The 17,986-nt window shown below is 38.8% G+C and overlaps 1 protein-coding gene across 1 annotated transcript; it reads right to left on the bottom strand.

The window, feature by feature from the left end:
* Positions 1 to 223: 223 nt before the first annotated feature.
* LOC141719135 (uncharacterized) lies at positions 224 to 17,148 on the bottom strand. Its single transcript, XM_074521517.1, has 3 exons — positions 15,472 to 17,148; positions 14,581 to 15,168; positions 224 to 238 (listed from the first exon to the last, which is right to left on the bottom strand). The coding sequence occupies exons 1-3, from the start codon at positions 17,146 to 17,148 to the stop codon at positions 224 to 226; spliced, it is 2,280 nt and encodes a 759-aa protein (XP_074377618.1).
* Positions 17,149 to 17,986: the final 838 nt, after the last annotated feature.

Raw genomic sequence — 17,986 nt, 5'->3', positions numbered from 1 at the left:
GCCATCAGTTGAACAATATATTTTCAGTCCATCATTAATTACAGTCAAGCATAAATAATAAATTGTAAAATTAGCAAGTACGAATACAACTATACAAGAACAATAATTTACCTAAACTGTAATCAGTAATTAATCACATCCGAAATAACTCTAAAGCATTTTATAGAAGTACAATTAAATAATGCAAAATAATTAAAGAAAAAATAATGCCATCAATCAGTAATTATGGATGAATTACCTATATGATTATAACAATGCAAAACAAAAGAAAAAATTTAACAATATATTTTACACATTATAACACAATTAAAGGAAAATATATATGGTTCATTCAGTCATCCAAATTCCCATTAAGATATATATTTTACATAAAGCTACATCATCAGTCAGTAACGACATTAGGTGCAGGAGTTTTAGTAGCAGTATTTTTAATCCAAATTCCCTCAATATTAGGTCTAGCAGTATGAGCCACATTGTAATAACCCCAAAATTTTCAACTTTTTGTAACCCTTATGAATAGTGTTTTAGCTGAATGAGAAAACTTTTCGCGCCACACTATGTAGGGATTCTGTTATGGATATTCTGGGATATTATTAGTACTCTATGAAGTATATAAGTGTATGTAAAGATCGTCAGAATCCAATTCCGAACACTTTGGTTTTTCCCGGAAATCCACAAGGTACGGAGAGAATTGAGTATAAGGTAACAGGATAAAAAGGATTTAAATTAAAGGATTATAATAGAGGATCATAAAAAGGAATATAATGTATTGAGAAAGGTCAAGGGAACCTAAGTAATAAGATCCCGGGTATGATCCTTCAAACGATAAACGAGAACGAAAGTTAAGCGAACCGCATAACAGATCAGCGGTCATTAGGCAAACGATTAGGAAGTTAATCAAAAGGGATTAGTAGGAATGATGTCATCCCACCAATAAAAAGAAGACAAGGAAGGAAGGATGACATCATGTGGATGAGGTAAGCATGACATGGAAGAAGGGAGGTGTGGTTGATTAAGGACCACACAAATTCAAGGGCAAGGTGGTAATTTGCTAAATCAAATACAAAACCAAGTCAACCAACTAGCAAATCATTTCATCAAAAAATCAAAAATCAACCAAGGCCTTGTTCTTCATCTTTTAGCTCTCGGCTTTTTGCATTTTTCAAGACTTAGAATTTCCAAAATCAAGATCAAAGCATCCTTAATTGGTAAGAAAATTCCCTAACCATCCTTATGCTTAGTAATGGCTATATCATGAGTTTGAGCCATTAATTCTTTCTCTAGCTTCTTCATTTAAACAATGAAGAAGACAATGAATAGTGTTTTCAAGTTTTTTTAACTTGAACTTTTCTTGTTTTCTTGAAGATCCAAGCTTACCTAAGGCTTCTCCAAGCTTCTTAAGGCTTCCTAGCTCAACCCACCACTTCAAGGAAGGTATACCATTTTCAAACCCTAGGTTCTTATATGTTATAAGGTGATTTTGATGAGTAGGATGTTATGGTATCTTGTTGATATGATTAGAGTTTGAGGTTTGGTATGGTAGTGAAATGAGATGGTAATTTTGTGGTTTTGATTTAAAGAAACTTAAGTATGATTAAAGTAAAGTTTAAGCATATGTATGATTGATTAAAATTGAATTGGTTGGGATTGTTATGATGTGATAAGGATGGGTGTTTGTTGTGTGTTGGATTTGAGGATGGTTTGTGTTGATTGTGGATAGTTTAAAAATGGGAAATCGCGTAAACATAGCCGTCGTAATGTCCGATTTTCTTTGGACTGTTTTTGTGCATAGCATTAGGACCCGAGAACCCCCTACTAAATTGTGACCACTGCCATGTTTAGATAGCTCATGTTACGAGCTTCGTTTTGATATGTAGTTCGTCCGATTCCGATTTACGGTTTAGGAGAAACGACCGTTTCAAGTAACGGCATTTCGCGAACGAAACTTTTTCCCTCGCCTCACTTTGAAACATAGGTTAAAGACCAAAAAGGGTTAATTAATGTATGAAACATTTATGGTAAGTGTGTTAGGCAGTTGGTAAGTCATTCGCGAAGGAATCGCTTTAAAACTCGTAAAGGTTAAATTATTAAAAATGGTGGAGCCGAGGGTACCCGAGTGACTTAAGCGAATCGGTGAGCGCAAAACTAGCATTAGAGTCTAAGTTAGTTAAAGCATAGATTTACAAGTGATTTTGGTTTAATTCCAACTTACTTGTTGTTTATAGGTTATCAGACTCGTCCCGAGCCTTTCTCACCCCCAAGTCGCTCAGGCAAGTTTTCTACCCGATATACTGTTGTTGTGATGTAAATATATGTATATGCATTATCTTGTGATAGTGCATGATTGTTATTAGCAAATTTTGCGATATATTGGAGCATGCTGATATGGTATATATGCATGTCTGTTTCGTAATCTGGTTATCTATCTGTTGATTTCAATGCTTATAGTTGCATAATACCTATGCTAGAAATAAGCAAGTAGTTGCGTATACCCTTAGTATAGGGGATAAAAGGTGAACATATTTCTAAACCGGGAGTCGATGTTCCCGAGTAGATTATATATATATATATATATTTATATATATGGATATAGTTTTTAAAACTATGGATCGAATAAGGTTTATTCGATACCTTTATTTTACTTAATTGAATATTAATTTGAGTATTCATTCGAGGGTTTATGACTCAGTTTATTTTATTATTTGAATATTATCTTGAATATTCATTCGAGGACTTATGACTCTTTTATATTATTTATTGAATATTATTTGAATATTCATTTGAGGATGTATGACTCCTTTATTTTATTTAATGAATATTATTTATAATATTCATTCGAGGTATTATGACTCAGCTTATTTTATTTATTGAATATTATTTGAATATTCATTTGAGGATCTATGACTCCGATTATTTGCTGAGGTATATTCTTTATTTTATTAAAGAATAAGGTGTAAATAATCAAACTTATTTTCGATTATTCAAATAAAGATAATACTTTCATATAAGTATATCTTTGGTTATTTAATACTCGTTTCAAGTGTAAATTTTAATACTTCTACTTCAATTATTTTGATAAAGATTATTCTTTATGGGAATATTATTTAATTAATAATATTCAGATATTTTCTAATATTCTGGGGACTGATTTACTTCATTAAATCAGCCTTACTCCAAACACTCTTTAAAGTGTTTTCGAGTCTTCAAAATGATTTTTAAAAAGTCAGAGCGGATCCCAAAACTCATTTTTATATTTAAGATCTTCCTTTTTAAAGGGGATTTAAATACTCGCTCAAAACCTGGGGAATCCGGCTCTGTGGTGTATTTTATATTCGCAACGAGGTTGCAGATTTGGTAAATGAATTGATTACTTGCCCAATGTTCGGGAAGTAAGCCCATCTAATTGAGTCGGCATAAGCGACAGGCCGGGGTACGGTCTAATATTGTGTAAGTGGCTGGGTGGCAGTCCATCAACGCGTGAGGGGCCGGGGTACGGTCGAGCGCGAGGTCTTAATTATGACCAGGGTGATGACCGGTGAGGAATTCATCCATCTACAGTAGAAAAGGTTACTTATTGGTATCTGTGCCTGATCAGCAAGATATCGGGTTTATGCCAAATGTTTTCTTTTCCTTTCCAAAAAAATTCATTGGATGTTTCGAACTCTGTTCATACTTCACATAACAGAGGTTCCAGGAAATGTTTTCGGGATATATATATATGTGGATATATATATATATATCGGGACTAAATAAAGTATCTCATAACTTTTTATTCAATAATATTTCAAAGATTGAATCTATTCAAGTCTTAACTTGTGGTCTCATCTATGGGATGTTTTTCTTAAAACTTATAATACTTTGAAAAGTGGTAGTTCAAGTAACTTAATATGATATAAGTGTGGTGAAGTACTGGTAGCTTCATTCCTTGTTTTTACTTATATCTGGCAAGTAATTAACTTGCATATGATAGAGATGCTATTAAGTATCCTTTTAGATACTTATATTATTGATATCACTGTATATATTATCTTGCGAGCTGTAAGGCTCACTCTTGCTTTATTTCTTCATCACACAACAACAGTTAGGAGAGATGGCCAGACTCCAGCAGACCCAGCGCAAGCGCGTGGGAAGCGTCCCGCGTCTTCCCGCTGATATTGTAGCTGCTATAGCTGCAGAGGTAGATCCATTGTAGTTTAGACCATCTACTTTTGAGAATCAAATTATGTATAATTATAACTTGTGGCAGATAATGGCAATTAACTGTAAATTTATCAAGTAATCATTTTGGGTTGTAATAATTTTAAATTGTGGATTCAAAGACTTGTACTTATTTCAATTTCATCTCTGAGACTATAACGAGTTGTGGTGTGTGTTAGTGTGGGGTCACAGCATGAGGGTATTTATTATTAATTAAGTAAAGTGATATTGTGGAAAGAAAGACCGTGACAACCCGGATTCCCGACCCCGAATCTGGGGGTGTTACAGAAATGGTATCAGAGCCAAGCGTTATAAATCTCAGAGATGATGCGACGATAAAATAATAAACTCACAAAGATAATAAGAACTCTTGCCAAGTTCATGGTCGGACTACTTAAAGTAGTACTGACAGCTAAAACCCTTACGGGAACCCTTATAAGTATCATGATAGTAACTTAGCTCGTTTAATGTGTAGGCGCCTGAGATGGAGGACCCTGAGATGTACGAGCGTGAGCATGATGAGGCATTGTTAGATGTTGAGGATCAGGAGGAGCCTGAGATGGAGGAGGATGAGGAGGACCCCCCAGAGGAGCCTGAGACGGAGGTCATTGCTGTTTCAGATGAGGAGGACCCCTCAGAGGAGTCAGAGACAGAGGTTATTGCTATTCCAGATGAGGAGGACCCGGATGAGGTCCCAGTAGCTGAGGAGTGTGTTGGACCTATGGTAGTGTATGATGGTATCCCTTTACCCACACTTCCGGTGGTCAGAGCCCCTACCCCTCCACCACTATCTTGGATTCCTGATGATGACAGCTCAGAGACCCATACTTCCGAGCCTAGGCAGACCGAGGAGGCACCCTCAGCGGCTCCGGATTCACCACCCCTTGACCCTGCCCAGAGGCAGTCTTCGTTAGCTCATGGATATGTTCAGGATGTTTTGAGGACCCGAGTGGCTGTTGCCGAGGCCCGACTGGATGAGGCCAGGAGGGAGTTGGATGCAGAGAGAGCGGGTAGGCGTACCCGAGCTTATGAGACCAGGGCTTCTATACCCCGATCCTTGAGGAGGGAGCTTACGGGGATAGAGCTCACGTCCCGAGCGAGACTCAGATCTCTCCAGGGGGACAGGCATGGTAGGATCTCCAGGCGGCAGGCCGACTATATCTTCCGTCGTGCGATGGAAAGGGTTTGGGAGCTGACCCGTTCCGGTGTGTGATTCAGGATTGATGATGGAATAGTCTAGTTGTCTAGTTAGCCGAGGCCTTAGTAAGAGCCAATTTTCCGGGATAGTTGACTTGTATATAGCATCCCTTTTTCTGACTAGACAGATAGACTCTTGTGTATCACTTTTGGGACAGATGACTGTAGCACTGTTGTACTTTTGACCAGATTAAACTATGTATTCTCGCATTATGTATATATTTGTTTCCTTTCGGTTCAGTTCCTTAGTGACGTGATCACTGTTTTATTATTATTATTACTGCACTTCGTATTAGAACTTTCTTAAAATAATAGAACTGCGTTATACGTTCTCCCCATTGTAAGAGCGGTGCAAGGCACAATGTTGTATATGATTGTGACCTAACGTTGAATTTTCTCAATAATTGTTTTTATTATTATCAGAATCATGCCGCCAAGAAAGATTGGAACTAGGGCGAACCCTGGGTCTAAGGACCAGGGAAGCCATAATCAGGACAATAGAAACCAAGAACACAGTGAAGAGGAAGATGAGGATTATGTGGAACAGGATGACTCCCTGTATGAAGAAGAAGAGGAAACATATGATGTTGAGGGATTTGAGATAGAGGCTGAAGAAGGAGAAACCGAGGTTGAGCAACCAGTACCAAACCCAGGCATGGATCCCATGGATCAGTTTATGCAACTCCTAAGACAGAATTTGGAACGTCAACCCAACCCACCCCCTCAAGGAAATAACAATGCAGTGGCAAACTCTTTCAGGGCTTTTAAGTCCCTTAAGCCCCCTGAGTTCCACGGATCAGCCGACCCAGTTGAGGCAAGGGCATGGTTAAAGGAAATGGATAAATCTTTTGAGATTTTGAGTATCGATGAGGCACAGAAAACTGTATTTGCTACCTACCTTCTGAAAGGAGAAGCTAACTACTGGTGGGAGGCCAAGAAAAACATGGAGACAGATGCTATAATAACCTGGGAGAGATTTAGTCAGTTGTTTCTAGGGAAGTATTTCCCGAGGTTTATGGAAAACCAGATGGAGCTCAAGTTCTTAGAGCTAAAGCAGAATAACTTGTCTGTAGCAGAGTACGAAGCGAAATTTACTGAGTTATCAAGGTTTGTGCCGGAGTTTGTGAGCACCGAGGAAAAGAAAGCTAGGAGGTTTCAGCAGGGACTGAAACCATGGATTCAGAATAGGGTGGCAATCCTTGAGCTTACGGACTATGCCACTCTGGTGCAAAAGGCAACGATTGTAGAAGTTGGAAGTGAACAGATACAGAAGGAAAGAGAGGAGAAAGGAATAAAGAGGAAAAGTATGAGCATGGGTGGAGGTTCCGCAGGAAGGAGCTTCCCAACTAGATTTAATCGAGGAGCAGTGTCCCTACCAGGAAGGAACACTGGGTTTAAGCGGCCAATGAGTGTGAATGTGAGCCAGGGCGGCCAGAAGTCAAGAATGTCCTATTTCAACCAATCTCGACCCCCATTGCCAGCCTGTAACATATGTGGAAGGAATCACACTGGGGAGTGTAGAGGAAGGCCAGTAACCTGTTTTAAGTGCGGTCGGGAGGGCCACTATGCAAATAAGTGCCCATCATCAACCCCTGCCGTCGTTCCAACCACCAATTGTCATCAGTGTGGACGCCCAGGTCATTGGAAGAAGGATTGCCCAATGAGCAAACCAGCAGCTTCGGGAGCAAGCAGGGCTGCTTCTAATAAGCCACCTACTGCGAGGACTTTCAACATGACAGTCCGGGATGCTATGAAAGATTCAGATGTGATAGCAGGTACCCTTTCTCTAAATTCAGTCAGTGCAATTGTTTTATTTGATTCGGGAGCAACTAAATCTTTTATATCTAAGGACTTTGCTCGTAAGTTAAGACTTAAGGCTAAACCTTTGATAGAACCCTTACAAGTGGAAATAGCCAATCATGAAATTATTCCTGTTAACCAGATTCACCCCGCCTGCGAGATAGGCATAGGGGAGCAATCTTTCAGTGTTGATCTGATTCCTTTTAAATTAGGGGAGTTTGATGTGATTTTGGGAATGGACTGGCTATCTAGCAACAATGCTCAGATAGACTGTAAAGGGAAGAAAGTTAAGTTAAATATCCCCGGGAAGAAAGAAGTTATATTTAGAGGAAAGAGGCAGACGCAGAAATTTTTGACTATGGCTCAGGCCAAAAGGATGCTACGAAAAGGAAGTGAGGCCTACCTAGCCTATGTGGTGGACACACAGAAGGAGGTGCCCAACTTACAAGATATTCCAGTAGTCAATGAATTTGAAGATGTATTCCCCCAAGACCTTCCGGGATTACCACCCGATAGAGTGATTGAGTTCGCTATTGAGTTGGCCCCAGGGACGGCGCCAGTTTCAAAAGCACCTTACCGGTTAGCCCCGTTAGAAATGAAAGAATTAGCTATCCAATTGCAGGAACTCTTGGATAAGGGTATGATAAGACCCAGTGTGTCTCCGTGGGGAGCACCAGTTTTATTTGTTAAGAAGAAAGATGGGAGCATGAGGTTGTGCATAGACTATCGAGAGTTGAACAAGCTAACCATAAAGAACAGGTACCCATTACCTAGAATAGACGATCTGTTCGACCAGCTAAAGGGTGCTGTTTATTTTTCCAAGATTGACCTGAGAACTGGATATCACCAACTAAAGATTAAACCCGAAGATATTTCCAAGACAGCGTTCCGTACCAGGTATGGGCATTATGAGTTCTTGGTAATGTCCTTTGGATTAACCAATGCCCCAGCAGCTTTCATGGATTTAATGAATAGAGTATTTAAGAAGTACTTGGACAAGTGTGTGATAGTTTTTATCGATGATATTTTGATCTATTCAAGGACTGAGGCAGAACATGCAGAGCATTTGAGGATAGCTCTAGGAATACTCAGAGAGGAGCAGTTATATGCCAAATTCTCGAAATGTGAATTCTGGCGGAAGGAAGTACAGTTTTTAGGACATGTGATCAATAAAGAAGGAGTATTGGTCGACCCCTCCAAGATAGAGGCGGTCTCAAATTGGGAAAGGCCAACCACACCCACAGAGGTAAGAAGTTTCATAGGATTGGCCGGCTACTATCGTAGATTTGTACAGGACTTTGCGAAGATCGCAGCCCCTTTGACACGACTTACTCGTAAGACAGAGAAGTTTGAATGGACGGAGAAATGCGAGAACAGTTTTCAGGAATTAAAGAAAAGGTTGATAACGGCTCCGGTATTGGCATTGCCGGATGGAAAAGGAGATTTTGTGATATATAGTGACGCGTCGCACAAAGGATTAGGATGTGTGCTTATGCAGCACGGAAAAGTTATTGCGTATGCGTCAAGACAATTGAAGGAATACGAGGTTAGATATCCTACTCATGACCTTGAGCTCGCAGCAATAGTATTTGCTTTAAAAATTTGGAGGCACTACTTGTATGGAGAGAAGTGCGAGATTTTCACAGACCATAAGAGCCTCAAGTACATATTTACGCAGAAAGAGCTCAACATGCGCCAGAGGAGATGGTTAGAATTAATCAAGGACTACGATTGTGAGATTCTCTATCATCCAGGGAAAGCCAATGTGGTGGCTGATGCCCTTAGTAGAAAGGAAAGACTCAGAATGTTAACGACTTCGGAAGAATTGATAAGGGATTTTGAGAGAATGGAAATAGAGGTAAAGGTAACCGGAACCGGAACTGAAAAGCTTTTCGAGATCTCAATGCAGCCAGAATTATTGGAAAAGATCAGATTGTGCCAGGAGAAAACAATGAATGAAGACAGAGAGTCAATGACTGGAGAAGAGATCCATACTGAGAAAGATGATAAAGGGATAATGAGGTACTCCTACCGAATTTGGGTTCCGAATGTTCAAGAACTTAAAGATGAGATTTTGGATGAAAGCCATAGTTCAAGGTATTCCATTCACCCAGGAAGTACCAAGATGTATAGGGATTTGAAGGAATATTACTGGTGGCCCAACATGAAGAGGGACGTAGCAGAATGGGTAAACAAGTGTTTGACTTGCCAAAGAGTAAAGGCAGAGCACCAGAGACCCAGTGGACTTTTGCGACCCCTGGAGATTCCCGAATGGAAATGGGAACAGATAGCGATGGATTTTGTTGTAGGCTTGCCAAGGACAAAAGCCAATCACGATGCCATTTGGGTAATTATAGACCGACCTCAAAGTCAGCTCATTTCATTCCTATCAATGAGAGATACACAGTCGATAGACTGGTGGACATTTACCTTAAGGAAATAGTGACGCGACATGGAGTCCCAGCGTCCATTGTCTCAGACCGAGACCCTAGGTTTAACTCCAGATTTTGGAGGAGCTTTCAGGAATGTGCGGGGACCAAGTTAAATATGAGTACCGCGTATCATCCCCAGACAGATGGGCAGAGTGAAAGGACCATCCAGACACTAGAGGATATGTTGAGAGTCTGTGCAATAGACCTTAAAGGAAGTTGGGATGATCACTTGCCGTTGATCGAGTTTTCTTATAACAATAGCTTTCATGCTAGCATCGGAATGCCGCCTTATGAGGCCCTGTACGGAAGAAGGTGTTGATCTCCCTTATACTGGGATGAAGTAGGAGAGCGGAAGATGCTCGGACCCGAAGTGGTCCAAAGGACCAAAGATATAGTGGATCTTATCAGAGGGCGACTTGTAGCAGCCCAAGACAGACAAAAGAAATATGCAGACCTAGCCCGAAAGGACAAGGAATATGAAGTAGGGGACTTAGTACTGTTGAAAGTATCCCCTTGGAAGGGATTAATGAGGTTCGGAAAGAAGGGAAAACTAAGCCCAAGATACATTGGACCCTTTGAGATATTAAGACGGATTGGGAAGTTAGCTTACGAGCTAGCCCTACCCCCTAATTTGCAACAAGTTCATAATGTGTTCCATGTGTCAATGCTAAGGAGGTATCATCGGGATGCCAGGCACATAGTGGAGTACGAGCAGGTGGATATGCAGCCAGATCTAACTTACGTGGAGGAGCCAGTAAGGATTATAGATAAGAAGGAGCAGGTGCTTCGGAACAAGGTGATCAAGCTAGTCAGAGTACTATGGCAGAATCATAATGTGGAAGAATCGACTTGGGAACTAGAGAGCGCAATGCTAGAAAAGTACCCCCATTTGTTTTCTGTTTGATTCCGGGACGGAATCCTTTTAAGGAGGGGAGACTGTAATAACCCCAAAATTTTCAACTTTTTGTAACCCTTATGAATAGTGTTTTAGCTGAATGAGAAAACTTTTCGCGCCACACTATGTAGGGATTCTGTTATGGATATTCTGGGATATTATTAGTACTCTATGAAGTATATAAGTGTATGTAAAGATCGTCAGAATCCAATTCCGAACACTTTGGTTTTTCCCGGAAATCCACAAGGTACGGAGAGAATTGAGTATAAGGTAACAGGATAAAAAGGATTTAAATTAAAGGATTATAATAGAGGATCATAAAAAGGAATATAATGTATTGAGAAAGGTCAAGGGAACCTAAGTAATAAGATCCCGGGTATGATCCTTCAAACGATAAACGAGAACGAAAGTTAAGCGAACCGCATAACAGATCAGCGGTCATTAGGCAAACGATTAGGAAGTTAATCAAAAGGGATTAGTAGGAATGATGTCATCCCACCAATAAAAAGAAGACAAGGAAGGAAGGATGACATCATGTGGATGAGGTAAGCATGACATGGAAGAAGGGAGGTGTGGTTGATTAAGGACCACACAAATTCAAGGGCAAGGTGGTAATTTGCTAAATCAAATACAAAACCAAGTCAACCAACTAGCAAATCATTTCATCAAAAAATCAAAAATCAACCAAGGCCTTGTTCTTCATCTTTTAGCTCTCGGCTTTTTGCATTTTTCAAGACTTAGAATTTCCAAAATCAAGATCAAAGCATCCTTAATTGGTAAGAAAATTCCCTAACCATCCTTATGCTTAGTAATGGCTATATCATGAGTTTGAGCCATTAATTCTTTCTCTAGCTTCTTCATTTAAACAATGAAGAAGACAATGAATAGTGTTTTCAAGTTTTTTTAACTTGAACTTTTCTTGTTTTCTTGAAGATCCAAGCTTACCTAAGGCTTCTCCAAGCTTCTTAAGGCTTCCTAGCTCAACCCACCACTTCAAGGAAGGTATACCATTTTCAAACCCTAGGTTCTTATATGTTATAAGGTGATTTTGATGAGTAGGATGTTATGGTATCTTGTTGATATGATTAGAGTTTGAGGTTTGGTATGGTAGTGAAATGAGATGGTAATTTTGTGGTTTTGATTTAAAGAAACTTAAGTATGATTAAAGTAAAGTTTAAGCATATGTATGATTGATTAAAATTGAATTGGTTGGGATTGTTATGATGTGATAAGGATGGGTGTTTGTTGTGTGTTGGATTTGAGGATGGTTTGTGTTGATTGTGGATAGTTTAAAAATGGGAAATCGCGTAAACATAGCCGTCGTAATGTCCGATTTTCTTTGGACTGTTTTTGTGCATAGCATTAGGACCCGAGAACCCCCTACTAAATTGTGACCACTGCCATGTTTAGATAGCTCATGTTACGAGCTTCGTTTTGATATGTAGTTCGTCCGATTCCGATTTACGGTTTAGGAGAAACGACCGTTTCAAGTAACGGCATTTCGCGAACGAAACTTTTTCCCTCGCCTCACTTTGAAACATAGGTTAAAGACCAAAAAGGGTTAATTAATGTATGAAACATTTATGGTAAGTGTGTTAGGCAGTTGGTAAGTCATTCGCGAAGGAATCGCTTTAAAACTCGTAAAGGTTAAATTATTAAAAATGGTGGAGCCGAGGGTACCCGAGTGACTTAAGCGAATCGGTGAGCGCAAAACTAGCATTAGAGTCTAAGTTAGTTAAAGCATAGATTTACAAGTGATTTTGGTTTAATTCCAACTTACTTGTTGTTTATAGGTTATCAGACTCGTCCCGAGCCTTTCTCACCCCCAAGTCGCTCAGGCAAGTTTTCTACCCGATATACTGTTGTTGTGATGTAAATATATGTATATGCATTATCTTGTGATAGTGCATGATTGTTATTAGCAAATTTTGCGATATATTGGAGCATGCTGATATGGTATATATGCATGTCTGTTTCGTAATCTGGTTATCTATCTGTTGATTTCAATGCTTATAGTTGCATAATACCTATGCTAGAAATAAGCAAGTAGTTGCGTATACCCTTAGTATAGGGGATAAAAGGTGAACATATTTCTAAACCGGGAGTCGATGTTCCCGAGTAGATTATATATATATATATATATTTATATATATGGATATAGTTTTTAAAACTATGGATCGAATAAGGTTTATTCGATACCTTTATTTTACTTAATTGAATATTAATTTGAGTATTCATTCGAGGGTTTATGACTCAGTTTATTTTATTATTTGAATATTATCTTGAATATTCATTCGAGGACTTATGACTCTTTTATATTATTTATTGAATATTATTTGAATATTCATTTGAGGATGTATGACTCCTTTATTTTATTTAATGAATATTATTTATAATATTCATTCGAGGTATTATGACTCAGCTTATTTTATTTATTGAATATTATTTGAATATTCATTTGAGGATCTATGACTCCGATTATTTGCTGAGGTATATTCTTTATTTTATTAAAGAATAAGGTGTAAATAATCAAACTTATTTTCGATTATTCAAATAAAGATAATACTTTCATATAAGTATATCTTTGGTTATTTAATACTCGTTTCAAGTGTAAATTTTAATACTTCTACTTCAATTATTTTGATAAAGATTATTCTTTATGGGAATATTATTTAATTAATAATATTCAGATATTTTCTAATATTCTGGGGACTGATTTACTTCATTAAATCAGCCTTACTCCAAACACTCTTTAAAGTGTTTTCGAGTCTTCAAAATGATTTTTAAAAAGTCAGAGCGGATCCCAAAACTCATTTTTATATTTAAGATCTTCCTTTTTAAAGGGGATTTAAATACTCGCTCAAAACCTGGGGAATCCGGCTCTGTGGTGTATTTTATATTCGCAACGAGGTTGCAGATTTGGTAAATGAATTGATTACTTGCCCAATGTTCGGGAAGTAAGCCCATCTAATTGAGTCGGCATAAGCGACAGGCCGGGGTACGGTCTAATATTGTGTAAGTGGCTGGGTGGCAGTCCATCAACGCGTGAGGGGCCGGGGTACGGTCGAGCGCGAGGTCTTAATTATGACCAGGGTGATGACCGGTGAGGAATTCATCCATCTACAGTAGAAAAGGTTACTTATTGGTATCTGTGCCTGATCAGCAAGATATCGGGTTTATGCCAAATGTTTTCTTTTCCTTTCCAAAAAAATTCATTGGATGTTTCGAACTCTGTTCATACTTCACATAACAGAGGTTCCAGGAAATGTTTTCGGGATATATATATATGTGGATATATATATATATATATATCGGGACTAAATAAAGTATCTCATAACTTTTTATTCAATAATATTTCAAAGATTGAATCTATTCAAGTCTTAACTTGTGGTCTCATCTATGGGATGTTTTTCTTAAAACTTATAATACTTTGAAAAGTGGTAGTTCAAGTAACTTAATATGATATAAGTGTGGTGAAGTACTGGTAGCTTCATTCCTTGTTTTTACTTATATCTGGCAAGTAATTAACTTGCATATGATAGAGATGCTATTAAGTATCCTTTTAGATACTTATATTATTGATATCACTGTATATATTATCTTGCGAGCTGTAAGGCTCACTCTTGCTTTATTTCTTCATCACACAACAACAGTTAGGAGAGATGGCCAGACTCCAGCAGACCCAGCGCAAGCGCGTGGGAAGCGTCCCGCGTCTTCCCGCTGATATTGTAGCTGCTATAGCTGCAGAGGTAGATCCATTGTAGTTTAGACCATCTACTTTTGAGAATCAAATTATGTATAATTATAACTTGTGGCAGATAATGGCAATTAACTGTAAATTTATCAAGTAATCATTTTGGGTTGTAATAATTTTAAATTGTGGATTCAAAGACTTGTACTTATTTCAATTTCATCTCTGAGACTATAACGAGTTGTGGTGTGTGTTAGTGTGGGGTCACAGCATGAGGGTATTTATTATTAATTAAGTAAAGTGATATTGTGGAAAGAAAGACCGTGACAACCCGGATTCCCGACCCCGAATCTGGGGGTGTTACACACATCATCAGTAGTGACATCAGTTGCAGGGATTTCAGTGCAGAATGGGGGATGTTCCATGATCGTGTCTCCTAAGTCATCTTCATTATACAATTCATGGTAGTCTCGAGTTGTGGAGGACAGAACAATAGACCAGGTAGCATCAACGGGATCTTCAAGGTAAAACACTTTCTTGACTTGGTCAACAAAAACATATTTATCTTTTTTGTGACCTTGTCGACTAAAATCCACAAGTGTGAACCCAAGATCATCAACCCTTATTCCTTTATCATTACTTGCCCATTTACACAGGAACAAGGGAGCTTTGAATGCATGGTAGTCTAATTCGCATATCTCTTGTATGATACCGTAAAATGTCAAATCACTTTCTACGGGGTTCAAGTCCTTGGCACTAGAAACCTGGACCGCTTTAGCAATGACAGACACCCCGCTGTTTTGAACAACGCGTATGTCATCTCGTTCCTTTGTAAAATATCGCACTCCATTCACTAGATAACCTTGATAAGTTAGTACTGAAAATGATGGCTTGGCAGTGAGCCATCTTATCGTATCTGAAACACCTTTGTTGTTCTCCCTTAGTTCATCATTCACCTACAGATATGATAAGAAATTTTAAATCCTAAATAGCCAATAGTCGTCATTACACTACAGATCAAAGAACCTAATACAACACTGACTTTGTTTGAAACCAATCAGCAAAGAGCCGAGTGTGCTCTCTCATGAGCCAATGTAAGCTTTTCCTTTTCCCTCGGTGAATTTCTTCAAGATATTCCTTATGCATTTTGAAAAATGCATATGGAATGATATATTAAAGACACATTACAAGACTAATTACTGGATAATGAGGAATTGAAAACAACAAACTGCATAAACTCACAGAATATATGGAAACACTTCAACGTTGTTTAGAAGGACATGTAGATGTGCTTCATCTCGCTCATTCTCTTCCACTGATTTTATTATCACAGCGGATAATGGACCTGATATCTTGTTATCTTGGTCCTTTGGAAGACCGGCAGTGGAGTAATTCTGACTAAGAAACTCGGTGCAGAATTCTACGGACTCTTCTCCAAGGTAACGCTCTGCCATACAACCTTCGGGATAATAACGGTTTCGAACATAACTCTTTAGTACTTTATTAAACCATTCAAACGCATACATCCACCTATAAAATACTGGTCCACATAAGCGTAGTTCCTGGACCAAGTGGACTACTATATGTACCATTACATCAAAAAATGACGCATGGAAAACCTTTTCTTGATCGCACAAGGTTAGTATAACATCTGACTGCAGCTTATCCAGTTTTGACACGTCTACTACTTTGTTGCACAAAGCATTAAAAAAGAAACACAATCTAATAATTGTGACCCTAACATGCTTCGGAAGAACGGAGCGTATTGCAACCGGGAGTAATTGTTGGAAAAGAATGTGGCAATCATGTGATTTCAGCCCGTAAATATTCAAATCAGGCATGGAAACACAATTTTTTATGTTCAATGCATGTCCGTATGGAAGTTTCATCGACATTAATGATGACAAGAAAGTCCTTTTTTCTGCCTTTGACAAAGTAAAGGGAGAAGGAGGCAAATAGGTTTTCTTTACTCCTACTTGGGGAGCCAAATCAGATCTAACGCCCATTTCCATCATATCACGACGGGCTGCCGCACTATCCTTTGTCTTATGGCGCATATTTAGTAATGTGCCAATCAGACTATCACATACATTCTTCTCGACATGCATGACATCAATACAGTGCCTAACATGGTGAAATTTCCAGTATTCTAACTCGAAAAATACTGACTTTTTCTTCCATGGACTTTCAACCTTCTTTGCCTTCTTCATTTTCTTCCCAAATTCAAATTTGATTTGTTCTTGCTCTGCTAACACTTCTTCTCCAGATAGGGTTCGACACGGCTGCCCAAACTCTTGTTGTCCATTAAAAGCAGCCTTCTGCCTTCTATAAGGATGATGTAGAGGCAAATATCGACGATGCCCTTGGTAGCACATTTTCCTACTATGAGTCAAATATTTAGCTACGGTGTCATCTCCACAAACTGGACAACACTTATAACCCTCATTAACGCAGCCAGATAAATTTCTGTAAGCAGGGAAGTCATTTATCGTCCACATTAAAACTGCTTTTAAAGTGAAAAATGATTTGTTATACGCGTCATACACATTTGGTTTCCCTTCCTTCCAAAGCTTTTTTAAATCATCAATCATCGGTTGTAAGTAGATGTCGATGTTATTACCAGGCTCATGCGGGCCAGGGACCAATATCGACAACATCATAAATTTTCTTTTCATACATAACCAGGGAGGAAGATTGTAAGTCACCAATATGACTGGCCAGCAACTATATCTATTAGATAGGCCATTATTGTGCGGGTTTACACCATCTGCCGATAAAGCCAAGCGAAGGTTTCTCGGTTCACTACCAAAGAATGGCCACCTATAATCTATATTTTTCCAAGATGGAGAGTCGGCTGGATATCGCATTTTACCATGTTGTGTCCGCTGTTGCGCATGCCAACACATTAGTTCAGCGGTGGAAGGAGATTTAAACATACGTTTAAATCTAGGAATTATTGGAAAATATCACATGACTTTGGCTGGAAGATTAACCCTCTCTTCACCTTTCTTTGTCAACTTCCACCGAGAAAGTCGACACTTAGGACACTTGGTTGCATCAGCATGTACACCCCTGTACAGTGCATAGTCATTCGGACATGAATGGAACTTTATATACTCTAGACCTAAATTGGAGAGGGTTTTTTTGCTTCATATACATTACTAGGTAACACATTATCTTTGGGAAGTAGAGACCCAACAGAAGAAAGGAGGTCAGTGAAGGCACTATCGGTAATACCAAACCTAGATTTCCAGTTATGCAACTTCAACATCGACTCTAACTTAGTACATTCACTACCCTCATATAGAGGTTGCTCAGCATCAGCTACGAACCTCCTAAACTGATATGAATCATTATCATATTGACCTGAGTTATATGCTGCTTCACAAACATCAACAGTTTCCGAAGCAGCGACATGCTCCTGATCTTGCTCTGACGCTTCATCTGAGGCTTGCTCAGGAGGTGGGTCTGGAGCTTGCTCTTCAGGTGGACAACTAGCACTTGAAGATTTAGGACCCGTAGAAGCAGTCTCCCCGTGCCAAACCCAATGCACATAACCTAGACAAAAGCCATTGTCATAGATATGGCCCCTGATTGTTTTTATAGAGAATTTTTTAAAATTGGCGCATCGTCCACAAGGGCAAGGAATTTTGTTACGATCTTCAGAATTTTCTTCAGCATATATCAAGAAGTTTTCCACCCCCATTTCAAATGCTAAAGAATCCCTATCTTGCAAAATCCATGTCTTATCCATCAAATTTCCCTACCTGATAG

The sequence above is a fragment of the Apium graveolens genome, chromosome 4 (assembly GCF_009905375.1).
Source record: "Apium graveolens cultivar Ventura chromosome 4, ASM990537v1, whole genome shotgun sequence".
Classification (NCBI taxonomy): domain Eukaryota; kingdom Viridiplantae; phylum Streptophyta; class Magnoliopsida; order Apiales; family Apiaceae; genus Apium; species Apium graveolens.
Note: the sequence above shows the minus strand (reverse complement) of the source record. Positions and strands in the feature narration are given on the sequence as shown.